Source organism: Apaloderma vittatum, unplaced genomic scaffold (assembly GCF_000703405.1).
Source record: "Apaloderma vittatum isolate BGI_N311 unplaced genomic scaffold, ASM70340v1 scaffold4339, whole genome shotgun sequence".
NCBI lineage: Eukaryota > Metazoa > Chordata > Aves > Trogoniformes > Trogonidae > Apaloderma > Apaloderma vittatum.
Window position 1 is genome coordinate 53,763 of NW_009734491.1, and position 15,026 is coordinate 68,788.

General features: G+C 42.9%; 1 protein-coding gene across 4 annotated transcripts in view; it reads left to right on the top strand.

Annotated features, from left to right (window-relative positions):
• Positions 1–14,379, top strand: part of PICALM (phosphatidylinositol binding clathrin assembly protein) — a 37,896-nt gene extending 23,517 nt beyond the window's left edge. For 2 of the 4 annotated variants that reach the window (XM_009876288.1, XM_009876289.1), the window contains 8 exons: positions 236–343; positions 1,236–1,367; positions 1,490–1,520; positions 2,335–2,434; positions 3,908–3,931; positions 5,876–5,935; positions 7,553–7,657; positions 13,271–13,363. In XM_009876288.1, the coding sequence (XP_009874590.1) occupies positions 236–343; positions 1,236–1,367; positions 1,490–1,520; positions 2,335–2,434; positions 3,908–3,931; positions 5,876–5,935; positions 7,553–7,657; positions 13,271–13,363 (653 nt within the window). Of the gene's footprint in view, positions 1–235; positions 344–1,235; positions 1,368–1,489; positions 1,521–2,334; positions 2,435–3,907; positions 3,932–5,875; positions 5,936–7,552; positions 7,658–13,270; positions 13,364–14,295 lie in introns of those variants that run through there. The other 2 variants (XM_009876287.1, XM_009876286.1) reach the window with 2 other exon arrangements.
• The last annotated feature ends 647 nt before the right edge of the window (positions 14,380–15,026 follow it).

Consider the following 15,026-nt stretch of genomic DNA (forward strand, 5'->3'; position numbering starts at 1 on the left):
CTGAGATGAAACCTTTTTTGGGAGGAGTAACTCCAAATTAACTTCAGATCAGCTGCTTCCAGCTCTCTCTTACATGCTTCTCGGTGTCAGGGTGTGATCTGGACCTTTGAGGTATCGCTAGACTTTCTGCGCTACTTAAATAATCTACTATTTATTTGGCTTGTCTTGCATAAAGAAGGTAGATTGATGGGAAATGCTGTAGAAAAACATTCAACTTCTTTCTTTTTCCCCACAGGGTTCACTCCATCTCCTGTTGCTCAACCACAGCCATCAGCTGGCCTTAATGTTGACTTTGAGTCTGTGTTTGGAAACAAATCTTCTAATGTTGTCCTAGATTCTGGTGGTAAGACATTTAGTAAAATAGATGATGCATGTCCTTTAACTTTTTTTTTTCTTGAGGTATAAATCTCTTAGTCTTTGTTTGCTCATACTACTGTGACAGTGTTCCAGCTGAAGAAAGCTGTCTTTGAAAGGTCAAGAGCAACATTCTTCATCCAATTTTGCTTTATTGATCAAATAATTTTTCCTTATTTTTATGTGCATCCTAGGCTTACGTTAATTTCCTTCGTTTAAATATTTTGTGTTGGAGCTTCACACGGTGAACAGCTTCAATTTTTACACCCCGTCAGCTAAAATTAAGTCTGTATTTGTAGAATGTGGTCAGAAGAGGTAAAGTTGCATCTTAATTGTATGTATTTGTGCAACTCATTGGCACTACTTTGCCTATGTTATGCTTTCAATGTTGATTACCTCAGAAAATGATAAATTATCAAAATACACAGCTAATTTGGATTCTAATCATAATTAGTGTTCTTTCTGTACTTTCAAGCACCTAGAAAGTAAATACTTTCTGGTCTTCAGACATGGGAGTGTAGACATCAGGTATTTGGGGGGCAAACCAGCCATGTGCTAAAAGCAAACACATAAGAGTTTTTATAAGATTGAAATACTTTAGATACTACGGTTTACATTTCGATTGCTTTGCAGGTATTGTGAATCTGTTCTGCATGAAATTGTTATCACATAGATTAAACTAGAAAAGTGAAATCTCCTTTCTGTAGTAGATATCTACTTTATCAGAAAGGCTTTGTAATTTTGATCCGTCTTGATAGTGTAGTATCAGTAGGTTAAATTTTGTATTTTAGCCCTTTTGTTGAACTTGCTGTTGCTTTAATTGAATGTCCCGACATTCGTGGGAGGCCTGTGATTCAGATCACTTCTGTTTTTCATTCCAGGCTTTGATGAACTAGGTGGTCTCTTAAAACCAACAGTGGCCTCTCAAAACCAGAGTCTCCCAGTTGCCAAAGTACCACCTAACAAATTAGTGTCAGATGATCTGGATTCATCTTTAGCCAATCTTGTAGGCAGTGAGTATCGAACCACTAAACATGTGAATTGTTTAATTCATATGAATTATTTAATCATTTAGTTCCTCTAAATTAATAGAATTCCAATAGTTTTGTTTATTTTTTTTTTTACTTTGTGACAGATTTGGGCATTGGAAATGGAACTACTAAAAAGTGAGTATGCTTAACCAAAAGTCAGGTGTTTTGATTTTCTTGATAGTAACTTTTCATGAAAGTATACATTCAATCCTGTGACAACATAACCTTCAGAGCAAGGCTGAGGTTGTACTTTGTTTCCCATACAAAGTACAATGATTTGGTGAGAGTTGTCGGAAGTGAGTGTAAACTGAGTGGCAGTGACAGTGCTGACAGCAGGCAGGATGTCCTCCTGTCTCCGATCCCTTTCAGGCTTCGGATGAATTTAGGGAGTGAGTTCAACAGAATGTTTCTTTGTAGGTAATCTTAGCACGCCTTAGGCTGTGTGTGAGCTGAGCATGTGCAGGGCTGTGTAAAAGGCAGTGAAACTACAGCCTCTGACTCATGGCTGACCTTTAGACAAGTGAATTTTGAAGCAGAGCGTATTCTAGATTAGTGAACACCTGCTCTAGGAGTGAAGTTGAGAATGTGATTAGCAAATTTCAGGCTTATGGAGACCATCTGTGCCAACTCTAAAATCATCCAGAAATCTACTACACAGTTGCTCCTAACTAGACTATCTTGACCTAAGGAAAGCCAGCTAGCCTAACTTACCTCTACTGGGGAACTCAACTGAGATTAGATAAAGCTGAGGTAGCTCATGTTGAACGTCTTACCTCGCTTTTCCTACCCAAAACGAGCTGCCCTGAGATCTTTTACCAACTCCTTTGCTAAATGAGTTTCTTCACTAGCAAAAGAAGCTGCACTTCTAGGAGGAAACATTGTTTACTTGAGGGAGTTTTGTAGAAAAATCCGATGCTTTCTAACTGTTCTTTAAAATATTTATTTTAAGTGATGTCAGTTGGACTCAGCCAGGTGAGAAGAAACTGACAGGTGGTTCCAACTGGCAACCCAAGATTGCACCTACAACTGCGTGGAATGCTCCAACATTGGTAAGTAAATGCTCATTTTAGAACAGGGAGTTCCTTGCAACTTAGATCTGCAGGCACACGTGTAACAGAAATTTGCAAGTGATCTATAGTTGCTGTGAAAGGGCAGCAGAAGGTTGAAGTGGTCAATTTGAGATGTGTACTGCTTGGATTTATTTTTCTGATTATAGCTGATAGTTTATTAATTTCAGCAGTGTTTGACCAGCCTTTCTCATGGGCAGATAGCAGCTTTCCTGTCTCACTGAGCTGATACAGAACTGTGAATTCCAGTTTGCTGGAAGGATGAGGGTGGGAGCACTTTGCAGTCAAGGGAAGTAAAAGTGCAAAGAGTATCTTCTTTGGGTGCCCTGATACACACTTGCTGTAGGACCTATGATGTTACAGCTGGGCCTGCTCTCTGGGTGAGAACGGGCTGAGAGATTGATGCTCTTGATACTTGCAGAGGTGTCAGCGCAGCGGTCTGGGCTGTAGCTTTCTTACCAAACATAACTGCTGCTTTCCTGCCCTGATGTGTGCAGTTGTTTTTAATGCATGTCAGTTGTACTCATCAGCTTCATAGTGTCTGGCAGGCAGGATTGGCAAGGATTTGAGGTGAGCGTGTAGAGCAAGGGCTCTTAACTACATGTCAAAAAAAAAAAAAAAAAGGTTATGAGTAGTTTTCACAAGGCTGAATGTGAATCCTACTCACCCTTTCACCAATGACCCGGAAACCTGTACATGGACAGAACAGGAAACAAACTGCCCCGGAGGATCTATTGCATCTAACTGGCTGGGGGAGGCTGTGATAATACAGCGTTGCAGATTTGGGGAGAGAGCTGTTGGATCCCTCTGGATCCATCTTCTCATCCCTCCTGGTGTCCTTCAGCACTTGTCCCTACACTGCCTTTGTGTAGGGACAAATGTTTGTGGACCTTATTGGAGGGTGTGTAGATACTGAAGTACCTGTAGCTACTCACCTGCTTTCATGACCGGTGGTTTGAGTTTACTTGTGTGCTTGAATCTGTTTAATAACTCATGTCTTGTATATACATCTTCTTGTGACAAGTCATTGCATTTAACAGCCTTTAGTATTTAGAGGTACTGTTGAGATATTTCTCTCCCTGTGAAACTGTCCTATTAATTTAGAACAAATTGAGGGGGGAAAAATGCTTGTCTTCCTCTGCTGGTCTATTTATTGTGGAGTTGCTGCTGCTTGCTGAATAAGTATGCTTTTGAAAATAAGGCTATCTCGTCCTTGGAAAAAAGGCATATACCAAATAAATGGACTGTGCAAAACAATCCCAAACATAATAACGGTGACAGTGTCACAGATGTGTGTTGTCTCAGCAAATGACTTGAATTACAAGAATGTGTTGGGGTAAACATTTAATGTATTTGTGAACTAAAATGCTTATCTGTGTATATTCTGTTGTGTAAGTATTTTGCTTCTAATCCAGTGTTATTGCATTATGTAATTGTTCTCCCTGGGAAATACAGAATGGCATGCATTTTCCACAATACGTAAGTGAAACAACCCACAGCCTTTTTGCAATCGATTTGGCATGCTGATATTAACCACTGCTGTTGCAGAATCTCATAACCTTCTTGCTATTTACACATTTCTCATTTTAAAATCTTTGGTGTGCCAAAAATTGAGCTTCTCCTAGCATACACGAACTTCATAGGTGGTCTGCAGGCTCTTGACTCGAATGATGGCATGGGAAATACCAAGATTATTTTTCCTTGCTTTAAACTGTACCATTTGCTGCCAGAGAGCTGGGATGTGTGTCTGTGCTGCCTTCAATGCACTTGGTGAATTTTGAATGAAGATAAAAATGTCTGTGTTTGAATAACTGCATGAAACCTCACGGGCTTCTGTTATATACTTGGCACTTTATCCACATTTATGGTAGACCTTGATTACTTTTTTTTTTCAGTGGGGAGAGACCAATATGTTATTAATGCTTTTACTAAAAAAAAAAAAAAAAAAAAGAAGAAAATCCATGCTGGCAGTTTACAAAGGGCAAGCTCTAACATGTGCTTGCTGTGCGAGGAATGCAGCCTTTCATTTCAAAGGGTTTTTTTCTTTATGTCAACAGTGATATTGGTCTTTCCCTGTGTCCTGTTTTTATTGCAGAGTAGCTGTAACTAGAGGATGGTAGGTCCATACGTGAGCACTCAAAAAGAACTTTAGTCAGCGTGTTTGTAGGTGTGGATACACAAGCAAAACAAAAAAAAAAAGTAATTTTCAAGATAGCTTTACCAGCTGGCTGAAATATATGGATAGTGCACAGTCAGGGTGATTTTTGATGGGGGAAATCTGTTCTGAGGGCAGTTGGAACGCCAGTGCCACTGGCCACTGTCTGTGAAAAGGCAGCTGATACCTTAGGACTGAATTCAGAAGCAGCTTTGCTGATGTCCTATGTTTGATGTTAAAATTGATCTGCTTTAATTAATCCAGTATTATTAATTTGTCAGTTCCTTTTTTTTCTATATCAATAACCTCTGTGTACCAAGAAATGCATATGGTCTTTGTCTTGTCATGACCAGTAATCCCCCCAGCAGTACCATGAATATTAGACTGTTGGTTTTTTAAAGGAGACACTAACAGGAGGTGGAGAGGCCAGGCAGAAAGTTACCTGAATATTTGTAAGCACCAATTAATAGTCTGAAAAAACAAACCCAAAATATTTTTGTCCTTGGAAGAGTTAATACTAGTGTAGAAAGTGGGTAATCAAACTGCAGAGCAGAGAGTATGATTAGGGTACAAAGAATTGTCTTTAATACATATTTTCTTACTGAAAGTTATCAGCTGGTTTTCTACATAAATATTGTCAAGCTGTTTGCAAAACATTCTCTTCCCCCAGGCTTTCTCTGTTGACAGGTGTCTTACTGTAACTTCATAGACCTTAGCGTAGGTTAGGGGTAGCATAAACATCTGCGAAGTCCTAAGAGGACTTTTAATGTGCCTGGCGGGAGAATCCCCGTGGTGTGTACAACCTGGCTGAAGAGAAGAGAATTCCTGTGATGTCGGCAGAAGCATTTCTCTCTTCAGGCTACTTCTGCACCATCACTTCTGATACTGAAATACAAGTATATGCTTCATTGGAAGTCTATATATCCTGAACCTTTTCTCTCAAACTTCTCTGTCTCTCGTGCTACATTCTCTAAACAGGCTCTTGAGAGGATGGTAGCTTGCAGTTTAGTTTAGTCGCCCAGAATCCTAACAGCTTAAAAGCAAATACCTCATTATAGGTTTGCCAAGATTACCTTGAAGCTTTAGCTTAGGTATTGTATTCCATCTGAAATAATTTGGTCAAGCTCTTAACAGAGACTGCAGATCCTTGTTACTCTGTGCTGTGTTTGTAAGAAGCCAAGTGCTGCAGTTGAGCCTAAGAGAGCAATGTCTTACCAGGACACAGCTGATCTCTTCTCCTCTCAGTTCACCCCTGTTTCTCACACCAGGCACCTCCGGTAATGGCCTATCCTGCCACAACGCCGACGGGAATGATGGGCTACGGGATGGTGAGTGGAACTCCTGCAGCTCAAACAAGTTACTTACTCTTTGGTAGCAGTCATTTTTCTGAACTGTTGTGCTGAAGACCGAATTTCAGCTCCTGTTGGTTTATTCTTCACTACGTCATTTTTTCTGATCTACTTCAGTGGGTTTTGTCTGTTAAATGGCTGTTGGATTAGTATAGGAAAAATAAACTCTTTCATCGTGTAATCAGCTGAGATTAGTGATTTATAATTTCTGTATGCTCAGTAGATAAGCTACTTCTTGAGGGCCGTTAGGAGAGCCTCACATGTGTTCTGTGCAAAGTTGCTGTGGGTTAAACTGTTTAGTGCTCATTCACACTTGATCTCCATAACCTGGCACTGGCAGTATTGGAAGTTATTTTGATTGAGCAGCTGGGCAAGGTAACGTATTTAGTGTGTAGAAAGTGATGTTGTGTGTTTTGTAAAGCAGCTTTCAGCACAGAGTATAAATGCCAGTGGGAACTGGAGTGAATCGGAGCCATAGCTCAGTTATTGCTCTTTCTTGCTGAAGAGCAGGCAGTGTCTGGGCACATGGGTGAGCTGGGCCAGTACCAAATGGCCAGGAGGCTTTAGAACACATCCTGAAAACTGTCCTGACTCATTCAGACTTAGATCAGGATGCTGGCTGCTAGGAAGGTCTGATATGTTGACCAATTTTACAGCCTCTGTATTTAATTTTTCCTAAAAGCAGCAGTAGGTAGCACAGTTCAAAGCGTGGCTGTTTTGAAGTGGCAATCCAGGAGCAGGTGTTTCCCTTGACGAGAGCAGTTTCGTTAGCACCCCAGCGTTCCCTGGTCGCTTTGTTGTGCCAGAAGTTATTTTTAACATTTTTGTAAGGTGTTTGCATCAGGGTCAGTTTCTTGAATGGATTCACCAGGTGATTGCCCCAACAGCTGGTTGGTGTGATGGGAGTTGTTCCAGCATTAGTCGAGGAAAAGGTGCTTGGAATGGGAATTGCTTCAGTAGGGCTACTGCTGGGTGTCAGCCCAAGCCTGCAGGGAGTGCCAAAAGCAGCACCAGAGGTGGGCCTCTATGTAAAGTAAATAAAGCCTGACTTCTAAGTCTGTTAATATGTGTTAAACTCTTAATTTGGCTCAGCCAGGGTGTCAGTAACACTGTAGACTTTGATTGTGCAGTAACACTGTAGACTTTGATTGTGCAATAACATTAATTGGACGTGTAATTCTCAGCTTTCAGTTTTTCTTGAACTGTCTGCTCCGCGTTGGTACCTGTAAAACTGTTCTCGTGCTTTTGGAGGCAGACAGGGAAGTGCTGTCACCTCAGTTTTGGGAGTAGAAGGGTCAGCACAAATGTTTGTGCTTGAACAAATATTTTAGTGTTTTGCATCTTAGCAGAAAAAGATTAAAGGGGCTCAGTTGTTACCGAGGGTTATTGGAAAGGCTCTAATGTTCCTTTTTAGTAACCTTTATTTGCAGAATCTTGTTGACAGTTCTTACCTGATTGTGTGATCAAATCATAGATCAAATATGGCCAAGACTTTTCACCCATTTAACATTTTCCTTTCTCCTTAATTACTTGTGCTGCGTTAATGCTATGTGTGTGTGATTTGATGTCGTCTGGATTTTTTTTTTTTTCTTGTAGCCATCGCAGATGGGAGGCATACCAGTAATGACACAGCCAACTTTAATATACAGTCAGCCAGTCATGAGACCACCAAACCCTTTTGGCCCTGTACCGGGAGCACAGGTGTGTATGTTCAAAATCATTGGTACTGGGAACAAACCACAGCTGGGCTGGTTTCTTTATGAGTATTTTAATATTTTGAGTTGGGCAAATGTAGCACACGAGCCCAGTAGTTGATGTAAGGATTGCTTCCCAGGTTCTTGTATGCAGGTTGGCAGCATCGAGTTTGTTTTACAGAATCACAGAATTGTTGAGGCTGGAAAAGCCCTCCAAGATCAAGTCCAGCCCATGACCCAACACCCCCACATGGGCCAGACCAGGGCACCAAGTGCCACATCCAGCCTCTCCTTAAACCCCTCCAGGGACGGTGACTCCAGCACTTCCCTGGGCAGAGCATCCCAGTGCCTGAGCCCCCTCTCCGTGAGGAAGGGCTGCCTGAGACCCAACCTGAACCTCCCCTGACGCAGTTTCAGGCCGGGCCCTCTCGTCCTGTCACTGGTTGTCTGGGAGAAGAGCCCGACTCCACCTGACTGCACCTTTTTCTCTAAAAAACCAGCTTTTTCTGTAATACACAGTGGTGCTGGTGTTTGGCCTCTTACACTGAAAAGTATTAGACTGTAAAATAACCAAGTCTGGCGGTAGCTGTGAGCTTTCTAAGTTCAAGATGCAGGCCGATATGATGGCATTTTGCAGGGCACAGCCAGGGCGTACGTAATGTTTTAAGTCTGTGAATGTTACAGAATAGAACATTATAGCAAACCTGGTGAAGCTTCAAGCCAGCACCTGGTTGGTTGTCCTTGACTGCTCTGTGGGAGGCACGTGGCACATTCATCTAGTCTTAACCGCAGCGTTCTCCCAAGGTCTCCATATTCCTCCGTGTTTGTGCAGAGTTGCAATTTACTGCATAATGAAGATACTGGGGAGCTATCCCGGGCTGTCTGGCCTTTGCCCGCTAAGTAAGGTGTTACGGGAAGTGGAGCCTTCCTGGCCTTACCTGCTTTCCTGCTCCTCAGCATCTGTTGTGTGTAAATTCATTACCCAACATCCGGGAGTGGACAAGTGTGCTGAAGGGCTACTCTTCTTGTACTGCTGGTGAACACTGAGAACAACTGACTTTATCAGTGCTGGAGTTTTATTGTTTGTTTTGCAAACTTCTATCACCGGGCAGTTTCTACCTGAACTCACCTTTTTAACCCAGTAGCCATCCAAAGACAGTATTTTGCACTAGGAAGAACATTTTTAAAAAAAATTTAAAAATTAGCAGTAGTGGTGCGGAGGGAATGGACAACCTTGAGTGCCTTCATCCTGCTTTCCGAAAAGTTGGAGATGATTAAGACTTTGTTGTTTATGAGAGCTGTAGTCAGAGGCAGAGCCAGCTTTAGCTGCAGATCAAAACTCCAGTATTAACGGTGTGGTTTTACTTACAAGCAAAATTCTTCTTTGTCGGAGTTCACACTGTATGTCATGACTCTTTTAAGAAAAATGTAATAAATTGGGACTGTGTTTTGATGTTACTATAATGAGCTTTATAGGTAACTGTTTAAAAACATGCACGTGGAACTCACTTAGGTGTAGCTTGGTGCATGGGGTTTTTGGGACTAGAAGGTGAAGGGAAAAGAATGCAGCAGTAGGTTGGAAAGGAGAAGAGACCCAAACCTTTTTCACTGCCTGAACCTGTTCCTTTAACAGAAGCTGTGCTGGATGCTGCCAGTGGGCAGTGTGTCTGTCTTCCTTCAAAGAGAGCCTTGAGGATAGGTTTTAACTTAGTTTGTTTAAAGGCTTTATCTGAAAAGGATGCTGTTAGATTTCTTTAGCTAGAAACGCAGTTATCAGATTACTTTCTCTTGGACTTGAGACCTGCTTTGCACATACACTGGCACTTCAGACACGTGATTTGATGTCTTTCCTGTGAGTCTTACACTATTTCAAGGGGGAGAGGAAAATGTGTTTGCAACTCTAGTTAAAAAACAAAGTTAAAGGATTCTCAAGGGTAAGAGTTTTTTCCTGCAATTCCCAAAAACATTGATTTTGAAATGATGCTTTAAAAAGCCCCACACAACTGCCTTCTTACCTAATTCAGTTATAAACATGTAGGTAGATCCTGAATATCCAGGTGAGCTTTTCTGCTTCATTTGACCTTGCAAGGCTTGGCCTGGGTTGAATCCCGGGTGGCTGGTGGCTGTCCCAACACCAGAGAGGGGAATTGGCCACAAGTGAGGTGCTTATCCGACAACGCGTTTGGCTCCTGCGACAATTAATTTGATAGAAAACGCAGCCTTTGAATCAGTGTTTGCTGTTTGACCAGGAAGGGTTTTCCCTGAGACACACAGTCAGCATTGCCTGTGAGTGTTTGAATTTTTACAAATCTGACATCAATAAAGCAACTGCAGTGTGCTGGGAACTCCCCGCTTCGTACACACACTGGCAAAATAGGCATCCCAACATTGCCCAGCTTCTTTATAATTTAAACTGGTGTTTCCATCTTGTTACTCTTAAGGATTTGTCTTAATAAATGTGCTTTTTCTACCTCTAAACATTTTGCCTCTCTTTAAAGTGTTGTTTTTACATGCATGCAACCTTATTTCCAGTTGTTGCTGTCAGAAAACAGAGTAGACTGGGGTGTTTTCAAGGGCAAAATAATTTGAAAACTGAGAATGAGACTGGAACAGTTGCTTCTTTGAAAATCTAGGTGCAAAAGGTACTCGTAGTTTTAAAAGAAACCAGTGTGTACCTTTTCTCTTTGAAATCGCTTATTTTGGATTAGGGTCAGTATTTCCTGCTTGAGAGAGACAAAAATAGCTTCCGTTGTGATAAAATAGCGGGCTCTCCTCACCACAACTCGCTGAGATACATAGAACAGTGAGAATAGTGAGAGTTCATTAAATTTTAGCTGGCAGGGAGGAGAGTGCGTGTGTGTGTGTTCACTTAACTGCAACACTACTCTGCGTTGTAAAACACGCGTTGTAAGCATGACAACAGTGTTTGAGTGGTCACTGTCACCAAAAATATCGTTGTGTTGGCTAATATGAAACGGTACAATGCTGAAAAATCAGCAGTATGCCTTTGTGGGATACGTCTGCTGGTCTGATTACCCCGAAAGGACCGAGCCTCAGGAGGGGCAGCAGCTGGGCAGTGAAAATTTTATGGTTTAAAGTAGATGAAAAAAATTACTCGGGCTACTCCCAGTACCCGTGTGAGAGTTGTAACAGTGGTTGGTAACACCACTGAATTGTACCGAAAAAGTAGTAGGAGTGATCGCCTGGTGATGACCAGAATAGGTAAGCGTGCAGATGAGTAAGTTGGCTTTGTGGGGTGCTTTATTTTTTTGTGAGTGGTGGGTTTGTTGTTGTTGCCGGGTTCTGGTCGTTGAGTGTTTCTTAAACTGGAAGAGCAGGGTATGAAGTTCAGGACAGACTTAGGCCAGACAGTAGATTTTACAGGTGCTTCTTCCAGAACGTGAATCCCAACGTGTGTGCGAACGCAGCTCGCCAGACTCGTTGAAAGAGAAGCCGGTACCTGGCTAGCGATGGGAGTGAGCACGCGCTCGTCTGCCTTCCGGTGGCCTCGGGGAGGCTCTGTCTGTGTGGGAAGCAGCGAGGAGTGACGGCTGTGCTGGAGGTGAGGCTGGGCTGTGGCCCTGGCCCTGCCTGGCACGGCTGCCTCCCTCATCGCCTCAGCGCCGGGCAGTCGGGAGGCTACAGCCGTGGTTCCAGGCATCACTGCTAGAGAAACTGATTTCCAGCGCTATTGTTTGAACTGCTTGTCCTTAGGAACTGCTCGGGTAGGTTCAGGGTTTTGGATATAAGCAGAATTCCGGATAGATGCAATATAGGAAACTGTTTACCTGTGCTTCCCATGTTTTCTTGAGGCCTCCTTTTTAATAGTTAGAGGAGTGTCATTAAAACACGTACTTACTGTAAGGTGCTGTGTCTTGGCTGTGGTGTCTAGAAAGTAGCATTGTCAGGTTTGAGGGTTTTTTTCCGCCCAGTATTTAACCTGAACAGGCTTCCTGAAGTTTCACCTCCGTTTCTGGTTATGTGCTGATGTTGCATGAATGCCAGAGCTCTAAACCTGCCAGTTTCCGCACTGCTGTCCAACTGGGGCGCCACTTTGGGCTTGGTATCAGTTGGAGATTTGCCATCTCAGTTTAACCGGACTTTTAATATGTGATTTCAAGCCATTTGACCGTGAAGACGAGGAATGTCTCATGAGATCGAGTAGCAGCAGGTGTGCCTGGCTAACATTGTGACTGTGTTGGGCTTTATTGTTAGTCTGGCTCAAATCCTGCAGAGTGGTGGGGTGTGAGCTACAGCTTTCTAAAGGGCAGCACCAGGTTTAAAAGGGGAGCTTCCGACATCCCAAAACTGCTTCTCTAGCACTTCCCATTCTGTCTCATGACTCCTCCATAATCTGTTTATGGGGCCTGTTGAATTAAAGATCCCAACCCAGACAGAGAGTCCTGGTCCTGAAAGAGCTCCTTCTCCTCACCTGGTTTCTGACATAGACACTAACATGAAACATTTAAATTTGTAGCGGCCACGTTTATGCTCTGGGCATTTTGCAAGCGCTTCCCGGAAGCATGCTCCCTGTCATGTGTAGGTTGTATTTCCAAAGGAAACATGTTTTCATACATTTTTTTAATCGTTTTTGCAGCGGGTATGATTTTTTTTGCACTGGCTATCAGTGACTCCTGATGAGTAAGCTGTTTAAGTGATGAAACCTGAAATGGAGAGTGCTGGTTTCTCTTTGTAACTGGGAAAACATGCCCGTTCTACAAAGGGAGAGGGCAAAAAGAATTTAGTAAAGCAGCATTTGTAACTGGGAAGGCACTAATGAAGAGGGAAAACGGTTAAAAATAAATAAACCAGCAAATAGTAGATATGCCTGCAATTAAAGGCTGCAGATTACTGGTCCCTTCCAGCAGCAGCAGCTGGAACGCCAGTATCACCTGCTTGCAGATTCCGTGCTATAGGGCTGGATTTGTCGCGTGGTGCTTCTTGTGTGTGGCTGCAGGATGTGATTTTTGTTGGTATCGATAGTAGAGAGTGTCGGTCCAGTCTTCAGCTCTCGCCTGCAATGGCAGCACCTAACAACCTCCTATCTATTTTTCTTTTCTATCCCCAGAATATGTCCCACGGTCTCTTTTGAGGCCCCAAATTGACAGTTGCCCGCTGTCTGCTCTCCAGCGGCTTTGTAGACAGATCCTCTGTTGAGAGGACAAGGTGCTGAGAGCTGTTTCTTCTGGAGGCGGCGTCCAGAAAGCCACGGGGCTCTGGCCAGACCCCCCAGCCTCATCTCTCCCTGCCAGTACGTAGTTCTGCCAGAAAAGCAAGGAGAGCACTGACCGGTTTCACAGGAGTGTCAGGCTTAATGTTCTGTTATCTCCTCTTGAGGGAAACCGCTGCAGAAGCGCGAGGTTACCTGCTTGTTTGGCAAATGCCACCTGGAGTTTCCTTTCTTGAGGGTCATGTCGAGCTCGTTTCTGCATTACACCAACCATTGCAGAGGCTTTCTGTTTTCCATATGACCAAACACCTTGTTTTAATAGTTGATTTCTGCCAAGTTTGCCTCTTAAACCTCCTCTTGTCCTTTCATTACACGTTCAGCTTTCATATTCTGTCATTCTGAGACCTTTTTTTCTTTTTCTTTCCCTTTCTCTGTCGTCTTTCCTACTAGCTGTCTGCAGCATCCAGCCCTTCCAGTCAGAGTCCTCACAGAGCCTCAGGAAAGGATCCCTTTGCAGAGCTCTCTCTCCAGGATTTCTTGTAGAACAACTTAGGTATTGTCCATTATGCTGGGGAGACCCTGGTTTTTGTGATATAAAACAAAACTCACGTTCTAATCCAGGTTTTATTAGCACGACTACGGCTGTTTTCTGAAGAAAGTTGAAAGCAAGTCGTGTTGAGTTGGAAGCGCTGTGGAAGTGACTTGGAAACTCAGTCCGTTGGGAATAAAGCTCAATAGTTCCCTTCTGAACTGCAAGAGCCAGCACGCGAGGAACTTGCCGCAGGCAGGGAAAGGAGCTGGTGCTACCTGGTATTTACCGTTTTGTTAGGAAAATGTTACGGTTTCTGTGGTCAGCAGCAACCACCGGGCAGCTGCTGGCAGCCGCCTCATGCGCTTCACCGGACTGCCCGACCTAAGAGTTCGCTCTGTGCAGAAGGAAGGACTCGTTTGGTGTGTGTGAGGGTTAAATTTCGGTACGCATGTGCACTGGAGTTCTTTTTGTTTTATCAGTTGGGGACAGGTGGGAATTAATACGAGTGAAAACATGAGGAGGAAAAAAATAAAGACGACGTAGTGTAAAGAAAGAGGAGGCTTTACTGCACACAGCATCTGCTTGACTTTGTGCACTTCCTCTGGTTCAGCGTGAAAAATGACCTTGAGTTCTGTTCCTGATGACGTTGACCTGTTGTTACGCTGCCACTGGTGACGGTGTTGCAGGGACGAGTAGGGGTTTCATTGCTGGACAAGCCAGCTTCATGCAAAGAGATGTTCCGAAGGCTGGAGTAGTTGGAAAAATACCCTGATGCCTTTTGGTTGTCTTCTGGCCCTGATCGTGTGCAATTTTTATTTCTCTTCAAAACTTCAGTTCTTGGGGGAACTTGGGCTTTTGAAGAATGGAAAGTTGTTTTGAAGAAGACACGGATGTATAGCCTGCTTCTGTTGGATGTTAACACGAGGGTTTTTAATCTTTTCAGATTCAGTTTATGTAACTGTGTTAGATGGAAGAGAAAGGAACGTTTCCAAGAAGACGTGCTCACCAGTCAACCCCCACTTCCAGGATGAAAGAACGTCAGTCTCTCAAACACTCCTCTTCCACTACGTGATGCAGTGAAGCGATGAAGGAACCTGGGGCAACTCCATCGGCCCGCAAGAGAAAGCCAAGAATTGCCATGAATTACAACTAAGATCTGTTTGGGTTTGGGTTTTGTTTTGTTTTTTTTTGTCCTGGTGACTTTAACACATCAATCCTTTCAGCTTCTAATAATATCCATAATGGGTTACATACAAAGAGAAGCCTTCACTCTGGAAATTGAGATTGGTGTTTGCTGTCTGGAACGGAGATGTGTCCCGTACCGTAACTCGAAACAAGACTTTGGGCAGGGGAGGGTCAGATCCTAACTCGTAATTCCGCAGTTACCTTTTCTTCAGTCCTCACAAGTGTAGGCACAGCAGTAATGGAAATTAACTTTTTTTAAAAAAAATTATATATTCAGTTTGCAGTAGACATTCCTTATGTATTATTGTTTGTATTTATTTATGATTATCAATTTAACATTAATATTGTATCAAAAAAAAAGAAAAACAGCAAACCTCCTTATGAAAAAAATGAGTATGGATGTATACAGTGTGTCTGATTTTTATCCACAAAGAATGAATCTGATTCAGAATGCTTCTCAGCTGACATACAGAGCACTAAATAATTCCA